Source organism: Gossypium arboreum, chromosome 2 (genome assembly GCF_025698485.1).
Source record: "Gossypium arboreum isolate Shixiya-1 chromosome 2, ASM2569848v2, whole genome shotgun sequence".
NCBI lineage: Eukaryota > Viridiplantae > Streptophyta > Magnoliopsida > Malvales > Malvaceae > Gossypium > Gossypium arboreum.
In genome coordinates, this window is record NC_069071.1 from 71,198,903 (window position 1) to 71,212,709 (window position 13,807).

The 13,807-nt window shown below is 34.4% G+C and overlaps 1 protein-coding gene across 2 annotated transcripts; it reads right to left on the minus strand.

Moving 5' to 3' along the window:
* Positions 1-5,599: 5,599 nt before the first annotated feature.
* Positions 5,600-9,940, minus strand: LOC108466946 (auxin efflux carrier component 4-like). 2 transcript variants are annotated; one of them, XM_017767334.2, is made up of 6 exons: positions 8,336-9,940; positions 7,958-8,258; positions 7,746-7,831; positions 7,122-7,279; positions 6,963-7,039; positions 5,600-6,857 (listed from the first exon to the last, which is right to left on the minus strand). In XM_017767334.2, the coding sequence occupies exons 1-6, from the start codon at positions 9,591-9,593 to the stop codon at positions 6,791-6,793; spliced, it is 1,947 nt and encodes a 648-aa protein (XP_017622823.1). In that variant the 5' UTR covers positions 9,594-9,940; the 3' UTR covers positions 5,600-6,790. The 2 variants fall into 2 exon arrangements, with proteins under 2 accessions (XP_017622823.1, XP_017622824.1); XM_017767335.2 differs by having other exon boundaries at positions 7,958-8,249; positions 8,336-9,935.
* Between the last annotated feature and the right edge of the window lie 3,867 nt (positions 9,941-13,807).

Here is a 13,807-nt window from a genome sequence, read left to right on the forward strand (position 1 = left end):
TAACAAGCTTGAAAGTGATACATGTGATGGAGGATTGAAGATTCTTAGATTTTCTTTTAGCATTTTTTTGAATGAGATACTAAGTTCTTTGTTTCACCATGACCAAATTGAAATGGTGTGGTGTTGTGGTATTCGCCATGATATATCCATAAGTATAATTCATGCATGTTGCATGGTAAGTAAGATTTAAGCTTTGGAAATGTGTATATATTTGGATATAAGCCACTTGAGAATTCGCCCTTGCACCTACATGAATATATGTTTGCACATGATGGATTGGTATGACATATATACTAATTCAAAGTGTATATTTGCTTGTGATGATGTGTTGATTATGAAGTAAATAAGAGATGTGCAATGAATTACGATATGTAATGTGTTAGTAGTAAAATGTATGCTGTTTTTTTTTTGTGTGGTATTAAGTGTATATTCGCCACATGAGGGGTAATTAGTGTGCATGCATTCGGTTTGAGGCAAGCATATTGATGCCTATTCTTGGCTTAGAAAATTCGCTAAGAGGAATATTAACTAATGTGTTGAGTTCGATTTATGATTTCGTACATATACAACTTTGATGCCTAATGTATATAAGGGCCAAGTACTTTGAACTTCACGTTGATGTTTGAATGTATTGAATTGCTTGTTGTGATGTAAAATGTGCATGACCATTGTGTATTTGAGCTAAAGGATGGCCATATGACCATTTACACTCCTTGTCATATTCGCCATAAGCTATCATGATGAGATTTTAATAAGTTAAATTTGTGTAAATTAGCTCAAGAGCAAAGGGAGCTAAATCCGATAAAGGGAAGGAAAAAGTAGTTGAATAGCCGTTTAAATCGCTCGACAACATCCAAGGTAAGTCTTCGAGTGATGACCCTACTTGAATTATATCAAAATTATGCTCCTTGTTTGTGTGGCCATTGAGCCGAAATAGTAAAGGTTGATAGATATTTTGTGTTAGAGCTTTAGTAACGAAAATGAACTATGGACGTGTCTTGAATATTGATATATATGTAAGTGAACATTGGAAATATATCCGGCTAAGACCAAGGCATTCGTATGCGAGTTGATATATCCGGCTAAGACCAAGGCATTCGTGCGAAGTTGATATATCCGGCTAAGACCGAAGGCCTTTGTGCAAGTCACCAAATCCGGTTATGACCAAGGCAATCGTATGAGTCGCTATATCCGGTTAAATCCGAAAGTATGTGATTCGAAGTGAGCAATCTTGCTGTGAAAATTTCAGCTTATACACTTGTGAAAATTCCAGCAATGAGGTATGTTTGTATGTGCTTGTACTAATTGAATTCTTACAAGTAAGTATGCGCTAAGTTGATAAACGAGCTACCGGCCTTGGGCTAAGTTGTTCTTTTGTGTATGAACATAAGGGTCGGTGATGTGAAATAAGTATGAGTATGGGAATGTGAATTAGTAAAGTGGTTTAATTAGCCATGTGAATAAAATACCTTAGTCAAAGCTGATTTCATTGCTTGAGACTTACTAAGCATTAAAATGCTTACCCGTTGCTTTGGCTCTCTGTTTTATAGGTTTCGCCGTTAGCTATCGGATTCGGGATCAAAGAAGTCAAGTCATCCACACTATCGAAGCCCCATTTTGGTACAAATTTTGGTTGAACTTTGAAATGGCATGTATAGGACCATCCTTTGTTGAAGGTCATGTACCTTCCGGTTTGTGTAAACTTGGATAGCCATGCGAAAATGGCTTATATAACGCTTTTAGCATAGAACTATAATCGTTTGTATGTTGACCCTTATGAGGTATGGAATTATTTTGAAACGATTAGCCATTGGAATGGTTAATCATGATCACGCTTTGTGCTATGTATGTAAAAAGGGCCAATTGAATCATGGAAAGTATGAAATAGGTAAAGCCTACTAAAGGCAGATGCTGACAGCAGCAGTGACGTGGATGTGAAAAATCACTAAAAATAGTAGGAATGGTATTAAATAGCAAATAAATTATGTAAGTGTACCTTGATGAATCTACTTTCATATGGAAGAAACGAAATGGTCATATGAGTTATAAGTTAACAGATTTTAAAGTTCTTGTGAAATAGGGCCAGAACGGTTTCTGGATCCCCTGTTCCAACTTTGGAAAATCATTGTAAATTAACCAGAGATAATTAGGAGTCATTCCATATATGTGTAGATTCCTCTCTGAGTCTAGTTTCTATAGAAACAAACGGCACTAGTATTGAAGCCCTGTACAGGAGATATCCAATTCGTAACGCACAAAGGTCAGTGTAGTCGATCCCTACAACAGGCGAGACTTTAACTAATAAACTGTACTAATTGGCTCGACCAAAAATTCTAGAAAAAAATATGTAGATGGACATATGAGTCTAGTTTCAGGAAAAATTTACGGAACTGATTTTCGAGTTGTAAAACTCAAGTTATGAATTTTAGAGCGACTAGTACTCAGATTGGCAGCTTGTCTGAAAATTGTCAATAAGTGGGTTGAAGTCTGTTAACACCTCGCGTTCGACTCCGGCGACGGTCTCGGGTTCGGGGTGTTACAAAATTTCTTTACGAAACTTTAACGTAATTAACCTATCATGATGTAGACCTTATTAAAATAATAAAATAAATATTTTGACTTCAGATTTGTGGTCCCAAAACCACTGTTCCATTTTAACCCAAAAACGGACTGTTACATAAGGTAAGTTCACCAAGTATTAGAAGATGTTTGTGTCATTTTTTGAATGCGGAAGGATTAGGAAAAATATCACCTTGGTTCAACTGTATCTTTTGCAGGATTACGCCTTGGATCATCCCTCTGTTGTTTGCCATCTCAATAATTTAGTTGTGTTTTTGGCGAACTATGTTCGCATGTAAGTTTGTCAAGTGTGAAACTGCGTATATATCTATTATTGACCGCCTCTATACGTATTAACGTCTAAAGTGTGATTATTGCAACTAAAGATATAATATTTAGGCGATGTCTGCAAGTATATGGGTTAGGTTATCATATAGTTACAACGAAATAGGTGAGTACTCCAAGGATTGTACCCAAGGAAGGCGAGTACTAAATTAATATTAACCTAAATGAAAATAGATCTAATTAGTACTTGAAATAAATTATATTACGATGAGAATAAAATAAAGAAATTATCTATAAATTTAAGGAAAGAAATAACATGTAGAAATAGTGACAAAAGAAATCTTAATCTTTAAACTCAACCAATTCTAAGCATGGGAGATTAGGTCGCTTCAATGATCATAACTAATTCCTATTTCAGGTTTCTACTCAATCAACTAGTCGTTATCCTAGCAAAATCTCTCGATCTTCCACTAAACTAACGGCTCGATAAGAACTACTTATCTCTCGACCTCACAGTCTAAACCGGTTTACGGTAAGGGGTTCACGAATAGGCAATAAAAATTTTGGGTTAATTCCTACCTAGATGACTTCCTAAGGTTGTCAGGCCTAGGGTTTTAGTTTTTCCTATCCCCAAATAGCTGATCCGCTAAGAAAACCCTACATAGTAATAATTAATCACATTTCCATTTACTAATCCCCCATAAGAGGATTAGTTCCTTATGGAATCCATAAACACTGTAAACTTGATAAATAAAATAAATATAAAGAATAAATCAAGAATAATGTTTAAGAGAATCCAAAGAGAGTTTGGACGAATCCAAAAATCAAATTCTATGTTGGACACAAACAAAACAACTAAAAATAAATCTAAAACCTAAAAGAAACTGAAAATTGAAAACTAAATTACAAGGAAAATTATACACTACAAAAATCGTCCCTAAATAAGTGTCTAAAGAGTCTATTTATAGAGTTAGGGTTGGCTGTTGTTCTTAGCCCTAGGTTCGCTGACGTTTTTACATAAAAATATATTATGTGAACCAAAATGCCCTTATCTCGTAATTCTTTTCCATGTAAGGCTGGTGTTGTGACATTTAGTGCCTATGTCACAACATTGAAGGCAGTTTGTTTGGCTCAAGTTCAGCTTCAGGTGTGTGTCGCAACACCAAAGGTAGCCTTGGAATTCTTGTATTCTACTCCTTACGTTACAACATTGGACTCCCGTGTTGCAACATGGCGACTAGTGTCGAGCTCTTATGCCTTTGAATGGTGTCCTACACACTCATTAAGTACGTTAGCCCTCATTTAGCCCACATTTGGCCCCTAAGGTCATAAAATGACTCAAATTACACTTTTCATTAAATTAAAACTAAATTGGAAAAAGTACTTAAAACATAACAGAGTTGCTCGTATTCAAGCTCTTTAAGTATGAAACTAGTTTAATTTGCTACAATGGATCACGACAGATCAGTCATGTATGAACAATGTTTGCATGCCTGTCTATTAAGTTAGATACCTAGTTAACTGCATTAGATGTATTACCTAAGCCAGTATCTCGTGTACGTTTAAAGTAAGCAGGAAATGATTTGATCTTGATTTTGATTTTGATGTCTTACCTAAGGCAATGTCTTACCTAGAAATTTTTCTCTTGATTTTGATGCTTGGATATTGGTTTCTTTTTTTCTTGAAATGTTATTGATGGGTATTTATATCTAGGAAATGATTTGCAATCGTTTATAGTTGTTTGGGATAATATGGAGCCATTTAGAATATTAATTGCAGTTACAGAATAGCATGTTTCGATACCTAAATTTTGGGTGTCAATTACTTGATTTAAAATTATGGTTGTTGGACTCTTATGTATCGAAACCTAGAGATATGTTTCGATACCTCTTGGTTGGGATTTGATACCTCTACTTATAGGTTCTAAAAAGCTTGGTTGCCCAAAAATTCTCATTGAATTTCTGTTTTTCGAAACATTTGGATATATATAGAACCTAGTTCCAAACTTGCATAAAATCAATTTTAAATACTTAAAGAAAAACATTGGTAAGTTAAAACGCATTTGAAGTAAATTTTGAGTAGTTTATAACTCCTTGAAAATGCTTGATAAAATTTTTAACTATATTTTCATTAAATGATGTAGAAAATATAATTTATAAAATTTCATATTAAAAATTTGGCACATCAAAGCTAACAAAAGCAATAGCAAACCTAGAGAAATTCTAGAAATTCAATACCTACTTAAAGAAAAAAAAATGAAATTTTATCATAACCCAAGTAGGGAATTTAAAAAAATGGTAGAGAATCTCTTTGAAGATGGAACCTAGGTAAGAATTTTGAATTCTGGTGGTGCTCTTTAACGATGAAACTTTGGTAAGATTTTTACTTCTTTTTTTTTTTTTTTGGTAAAAATGTGTTTCAAAAAGCAAGATTTTTGCCAAGAATTTTAGTGGTGTTGTTGTGTGATGATGGAGAATAATGAGAAGATCTCTTCGACGATGGAAAAGAAAGAAAAAGTTCAAATTTACAAAAAAAATTGCGATATTATATAAATTTTAATAGAAATTTTATATTTATTTCATTTTTATAAAATATTAAGTGTCATGTTGTGTGAGTGGTTACTATGCTACATCATCATTCTATAACGGAATGGGGTGATTTATTTTACAGTGAAATACTATAGGTATCAAATTGATAATAAAAATTTCGTAAGTATCACATTGTTTGATGAGGTATAGTTGAAGGGGAATTGGTATTTAACCCAAAATAAAAACAACCTTTTATTTATTTATTCCCCCATGGTCCCCCATGGGCAATGTCTTTTTCAAAATCAAAAGTATAATTAATCGCTCAAATGGTCCCTGGTCCCTCGGTTGGGCTTGGGCCCATCTCACCTGGCTCATGTCCGTGGTTCAGCAGACATCGACCATCACGCTCTCCCTCTCAAATGTCTTGATTAGTCTTTGTTGGCTTGTATTCATTCCCGTCGGAGCCATGTCTTAATTGCTCGCTGCTCCAACTATCCCCACTTCTCTATAATTTAATTCATCAATGTCAAATATATGAATGTATATTATAATCTTATCGGAAAACAGGAGGTGGCTATTTCACATTTATACCAAATACTGTCACCTGAATAACTTTTGGGTGAATTATTGGGGGAAGGGTGGAGTCAATTTGTTTTGGGTATTTTGCTTGCTTAATTCTTGATGACCCTCGATAACCTATGGCCCCATTGTTTGCTGTTGAATCAGGCCACGCACACGAGGACATTACCACATGTTTCCTGCCCACCTAGTTAAACCTGAATTACCAAATCAGCAATAAAACACCTTTTTCTTCTTATTATTATTATTTAAAATCATAAATAAATCTCCTAAGTAAGACACAGAAAAAATAACCCAGGATGATTTACGCCAATAATTGCCAATCAAAGCCAACAAATCAGATTACATTCTTATATTAAAAAAATTGTAAAAGTACCAGTAGCATTTGAAAAAGAAAGGAGAAAAAAAAGGAAAACCCTTGGCAGCTTTCATTAGAATGAAATCAAACTTTACAATAAAAGCATAAGGGAGATTAAAAGTAAATTAATTAATATGAAGTAACCAGCTTTGTTTGCCCCCATTTTCCTCTTCATTGTCTTCCTTATGCAGGATTGGCCTTCTTTTCTTCTCCTCAAAATTACTCTAGGAAATTGGATAAACTTGGCTTCTCATGGGGGCATGATCCCTTAAATCAGGGAGGACACATTACTAAGTCAAATACCTTTAGCTAGGTTAGCTCCAATGGTTTTGGAACCCTTGTGACAATTTCTTTTTCTTGTACTAAAATCTTCTTTCCCGGAATATCCTCATGGTAATTAACAACATAATCCGGTTTTGATCAATTCTATCAACCCCTGGAAAACTCCCGTTCATATCTCTGGCTTACTATGAAAGTACCCTCACAATCCTAGAAGAATATAGTACACCAGCGTTATTGGTAATGCTATCAACATCCCAAAGATAACCCTGAAAAATATTTACAAATCAAGCCGTCAGCTATATATATATATATATGTAGTAGTTAACAGCTATATATACTATGTTTGAATATATCCAGGTTTGTTTACTTACGCAGTGCTAAGAATCGCAGGGTGGACATTGTATTCCTTGGCGAACACAAATGGTACAATTCCTTGTGGCAGAGCCGCCTGTTGAATTTGAAACAAAATTTCGCTGACTAACAATCCTTAAAAGTCAAAGCTTTCGAAGAGGGTGAGGATTTTTCTTTACCTGAACGATGGCGACACGGAGGAGTGTGCCGCGCAACCCTACTGCAATCGAAGCGGCAGCCATGACAGCCGGACCAGTTAAGAACCTAACGGCCATGGCAAATGTAGCTACAGAGTTCCCACAAGCGATGATCTTGGGTTGCAGTGCCATAAACAGACCTTTTTCACCATATAGCACCAAAAGTTACGACTTTCCATAGGAAACCATGTGTCCCTAATCTATCAATCACCTACCTTCACTAACTGGTGGCCTAATTGGCGTCTATCACAACCAATGCCCACCGACCCTGGACCGCTTACTAACATCGCAAACAAGACCCCACATGTCGGGAGGTTAAATCCCATTTAAGTGTCCAAAGATTTCTTTCAATGTCAAACTTTTTTTTTTAAATGGTCCATGGTATCCCATTACATGGATTTTTGTTCCCATGGGATTGCCTGAATTCGGCGAAAGTATCATAAATAGTTAAACATAGTGTTGAGTGCACCAAATAGTGGTGTAGTGTGTAATTGTTACCGAGTTGGTCTATGAAATTTTATTTAGGTCAAGGCAGATAAACTTTCCTTTTTCTTTCTTTTCCAAATATTATTAGTTGAAGATAAAGTAAATAACGGAAATGCTCACCTAAGCTAAACATGGCCATTCCTAGTCCAGCATCTGACAGGATGGAGATAGACTTCTCTATTATTTTCGGCATACTCACATGCCACCTGCATTAATTTAAGTCCCCCAAAACCAGTAAATTCATTACATATGAAAATACCCAATTAAAATTTTAAAAAAAAAAAGGATTTATTGAATAATGTTTGAACCTTAAAATCAAATAATGAGCTGACCTGAAAGCAATTAGGGACCAAACCAGCCCGATGAGACTGGAATATGTATTGGGATTTCGGATAAGCTTGCGCCAGACCATGATCAAGATTAAGCGCGTCATTACACTTGCCGGCGGCATTTGTTTGCCTACGCCAGACTCCGGCCCTCCGGCGGCTTTAGGGTGCAACTCGGCCGTTGAACTAGACCCCAACTTATTGAGACCATTGGGTCCTTCCTTTTCTCTCTCTTCTTCCCCATCTCTTCCAGCAAAGCTGAAGTCCTCTCCATGAACGTCACCACTGCCTGCCATGCCTTCACAAGCTACGATCTATTATTAAAAAATTCCAGTAACTCCTAACCGAGCAGAATAATCTAGTTTACTTATAAATTTATTGTACCTTTGTTTTCCCCGTTTTGAGGGTGATCTGCGACCAACATCCTTATCTCTTTAGCACCCTGCTCAGACCGTCCAGATTGTTCGGACGCTCCGAAATCTGTACCACCAAAGACATGGAGACCTCCGCCTTCTGAAACCGGCGAAGCACTTGAACTCCACACAAACATGTGCAATTCCTTGGCATCATGATTCTCTTTATTATTCTCCTTCTCCCTAGGCTGCTGCTGTGGTTGAACTAGCTGCTGTTGTTGTTGTTGGGTAGCTTTAGCGTTCTTCGTGACGGATGAGAATTCAGGGTTTGGAGCAGGGTAGGATGAAGGAACAGTCTGTGCTGGATAAAATCCGAATCGTGGAGACATTACTGTATTGTTTTCTTCAAAATTGGATGGCCTTGGAGTAGGTCCTCTAGAGGATTGAACAGAGTATAAATCAGCTGGACCGAAATTGGAGTGTCTTGCAGGAAATCCTTGAACACCCATCATGGAGTAAAAATCGGAGTTGTTGAAATTGGAACCTCTTGGCGTGGGGTTCCTTGAAGAGCTCAAACTGTAGATTTCAGCACCGGTGAGGTTGGAAGGCCTGGGAGTCAATGCAGGAAGGGAACACGGCCCCAAAGACCTCCTGGAAGCATTAGATTTCCTGACCTTAACGTGTAGCTTGCCGTCTTCCCCGATTTCAGCGTCGGTTTCGAGGAAATCGCGGCCGTCAAGTGAAACCACATCGGAATCAACTTTGAAAGAAACAATGGAAGCTGCAGTTTCGGGAAACTGCTCCATGATGAGGATTTTGGCACCGCGGTACTCAAAAAGGAAAAGAAGAAGGGTGTACCAAATGATACACTGGAGAACCACGACTTGGACCATGAGCATCCCGGAGTAGGGACCGTACATAGCGATTAAAAGAGGAATGCCCATGACTAGAGTGTTGGGGAGAGTAGATAAAGAGAAAATGGTGATCATCCATTCCAGGCTTCCGTTCCTTGTTAAATTAGTCCACAATCCAAGAACGAAGAGCATGAGGAGCTTTTGAAGGGTGTCGGCTGCTATGAACCTGAAGTTCATGGCGTAAGGGTCATTGGTGGAAATGAAGTGGAAAGACAAGAGAGGAACGGCAAATATGGCGACAAAGCGGTTGATACCCGAGCACTGGTCGGGGGTAAATATTTTCCACCAACGGACGGAGCCGTAAGCCAAGATCATAGCAACGTACAGTGGGATCACCGCCGTTAAAACGGTGTAAAGATCGTTCCAACTAATCATCTTCCGATGAAGGAGAAGAAGAAGATGAAAGGGCAAAATGGGGATAGCAAAAACCGTTATTTAACTAACTCGAGAAGATCTCTGTTTCTAGGACAGGTGCCTGCTGCTTGCGTCTGAAAGAAAGACTGCAAAATTTTTGTGATATATAGAAAAGGTAATCAAAGTAAGGAAGTGAGGAAAGAGAGAAAATGAGAAGCCAGCGTATAATTTTAAAAGATATGCAACTTTTAATTTAGAGAGAGGGAATTATATAAGGGAAGGGAGGAAGGGAAAGAGTGAAAATAATATAGGAATAGGGGAGAAGCAGAGGACGATAGGACACTCAACTATGAAACTTGGGTTAACAATTCACCGCCTCTTCTGGTTAACTTAACTACAGAATTTGGTTAATAATAATAATAATGTACAGGTGGCTCTTCTAATGTGCCATTGGCTTTTTCCATGACGTGGACAGCCCTCATCTTCTTTATAATCTAAAACTGCACTAATAAAATTTATTTTTATTAACATTCCATCATTTTATTACTTTTTTAATTTAATATATAGATCATTAATTAAAATATATTTTTATATATGATTTTTATTCATCATATATTAAAAATGTATAATCAACATTTGAAATATATTTTAAATTTAGTATTCTTCCTTACTTAAATCCCACTAATTTAACAGATTATATTCTTTAAAAACAGAAAAATTAAAATACTGTTAATATCTTAAATTATTGTTGACAAAGAATCAATTCTTCTAAGAGAAGTTTCATCTTCAAAGAAATTGACTTGACATAAACAATTAAAGGTATTGTCCTTATTTTAAGATTTTATCCCTAGCCTCCACATAAAACCATGTACAGTTGTCGGAGGATACTTCAATCAATAAAGATAAGTAACTACAAAACTCAAATAAATGTTAATACAAAACTTATAAATAATAATAGAGATACTTAGAGACAGTTATAGTTTGAACCATCAACCTTAATATTATAGTATTGAATTTTTAAATATAAAATAGTTCCCTAGACATTAAAGCCTAATAAATTTAATAACTAAATTTTTTACTAGGAAAATTATCTCTAATACTCTTTCACAATCTATGAGGAATTGGTAAAAGTAAATAAAATAAAATTCTTGTTAGATGGAATCTTTGAAAAACCCTAGAATAAATTGCTGAAAAGCAAGCCCTCCTAAGTTAATTGTATTACCAAAAATCAATATTAAATTATATATCTCACTTTAGATAGTAAAATCTTTTTATTTAAAAATAAAAATTCATATAAATTTTAAATTCATTTGTTTATACAATATAAGTTTAAACTTACCTACTAACACACACATTATAATACCACATGAACAAACCTATGAATTGAACTCTAATACCATATTCTTGTTATATCTATTTTCACCCCTATTATATTTTCTTTATATGTAGTATTATTTTTTCCATTATATTTATTATTATACTTATTATTTTCACTATTGTTGTTCATTACTTTATTTTAATACCAATATTTATATCATTATTATTACTACATTTTCACCTATTACTTTTAAAATACACTCATTTTATTCTTTCCTCACTCACATCATATATTATTTATTTATATATACACATGCATATATACACTTTCATACATCATTTCTAAATTATTATCGGTATTATTACTATTAACGTTATTATTACCATTACTATATTATGATTCTTTAGTTTTGCATAATGATTGTTTATTACTAGTTCCTTTTTAATTTCGAATGTTTCCTAGCTTACTCATTATTTTCATTTTTCAAAAAAAGCGATATTCTGTGTTTGGAATTTCGAGAAAATCGTGCTCTAACTTACTGGGTTTCGATTTTTCTCATTTAACCTAAATAACGGAATATTCTTTTTAAAATCACGATACAAGTCTTAAAAATGCTTATTCTCGGAGATGCGAGGTGTTATGCCCTAACTTACTGGGTATGACATTTTGTTACCTCAAAATAAGATTTTTGCAAGTAAAGGCAATATTCGGTGTTTGGGAATTCGAGGAAACGTGCCCTAACTTACTGGGTTTCGATCTTCCTCGTTCACCTTAATTAACTGAATAACCTTTTGAAATACACGAATTTTTATATAAAAGGCAAGCCCGATCTCGAAAATTCAAGATGTCGTGTCCTAACTTACTGGATGTGACCTTTTATATTGTGAGACGAGGAGGTCCTTAACATTTGAGCATTTTCTTTACAAAGAGGGATCGTATTTTAAATTCTTTCAAGTTTTCAAATTTTCGACACTAAGACACTAATTAATCGACTAGGTACCAATTTTGGGCGTATCGAGGGTGTTGATCCTTCCCCGTGCGTAACCGACTCCCGAACTCATTCTCTGATTTTCGTAGACCAAAAATTATCGTTTTAGTAAATCTTAACCTTTATTAAAATGATTAACTTAAGGTGATCCGATCGCACCTAAAAAGATTGGTAGCGACTCCTGTTTTCGTTTTTTTAGTCGATACCCGTTTTTTCAAAAAAATGGTTACGACAAACTTTATTAAAAAAAATTATTTTTATTTTTTATTTTATTTTTCGTCTTTTTTAACCTTTAAAAATTATGTTGTTTGTCAAATCGCTTCAAAACAAAATGAATGAAAAATTAATATTTATTAACTTTGATGATGTGACATGTCATATGAATGTTTAATTAATTTTTAAAATTTTAAAATTAAAAAATATTTTTAAAAAAATTAAAATTGTTAAAAAGTATAAAAATTATATATATTTAATTTTAAAAATTAATTAATTTCTAACAGGCATAAATGTGGACTATCTCGTGGATGCCACGTCAGCAAAGTTAATAGACATTAATTTTTCCATCCATTTTGAAGTGGTTTAACAAGTAATACAAGTTCAAGGGCTAAAAAAAAATAATTAAAGGGTTAAAATGACTTTTTATATAATGTTGGAGGACAAAAGAAATTAGTATGATTTTACATTTTAGGATTCATAATGATAATCAATGATCAGAAATTAATGGAAGGATGGTTGAAATAGTTAATCTGTATTTTTGAAAAGGCTTAAACAACAAAATAGTACTTAAATTATACTAGTTTTCTCAAATTGGTATCTAAACTTTTTTTTGTCAGAACTGATACCTAAACTATTAAACGTTACCTATTTTACCCCAACTGTTAATCTCGCTAGAAAAAAATTAGCATCATAACTTGCCATGTAGACCTCTATTTATTTTACCCATTTTCTCATATTTTCTTTCCATTAAACACTTTTTTACCAGATTTTCTTACAATTTCTTATCAACCATACACTAAAAAAATCGTTTGCTTCCTTTTACAAAGCTCCATCATTTTAACATCTTCAAGCTTCCATTCAAGCTTCCACTCTTCTTCTTTCTTCACCCAATTCTTTCCTTATACAATGATATAAAAAACTCAAAAAAATCTTCAAGATTTCACTACCTTCATCTTCTGCCGTGCCCTGCTAATGGTGTCTGCAAAACGGCTTTTCAACATTGTAGCACACCCAACCTTGTTTGAATTAGCCGCATCTGTTGTAGGATTTCAAAGTCAAAAAAAAAAAACCAAAAAAAATTAGCCCTTGCGAATCATCTTGTAGAACCACCGCCTCTGGTCCCAGCTGAAAACCCCAAAAAAATTCTTTGAGTGGCTTTCTCGATAAATCGATGTTTTGCTAACTCTGATTTACATCCCAAAACTGTTGTTAACTATTAAAAATTTTACAGAATAGCTTGAGTAACTTGCTGGGATTTATATAGTTAAAATTTGTGACATCGTATAAGGAAAGAATTGGTTGAAGAAAAAAAGAAGATTAAAAGCTTTAAGATGGTAGAAATAGTTGAAGCTTGAAAATGATAAAATGGTAGAAGCTTTGTACAAAGAAGCAAACAAATGTTTTTTGGGTGTTTGATTGATGAGAAAATGTAAGAAAATCTAGTTTTTAATGAGAAGACAATATAAGAAAATGGGTAAAATAAATAGAAGTCTGCGTGGCAAGTTATGATTGGCTGAATTTTTTTAATAGAACTAACATTTGAGGTAAAATAGGTAACGGTTTAATAGTTTAGGTATTAGTTCTGACAAAAAAATATTTTAGGTACTAATTTGAGAATACTAGTATATTGTATGTACCATTTCGCTGTTTAAGCCTTTTGAAAAAGAGGAGTTATTCTGTTCTGTTACGCCGTTAGCTCTTACATTCCCATCC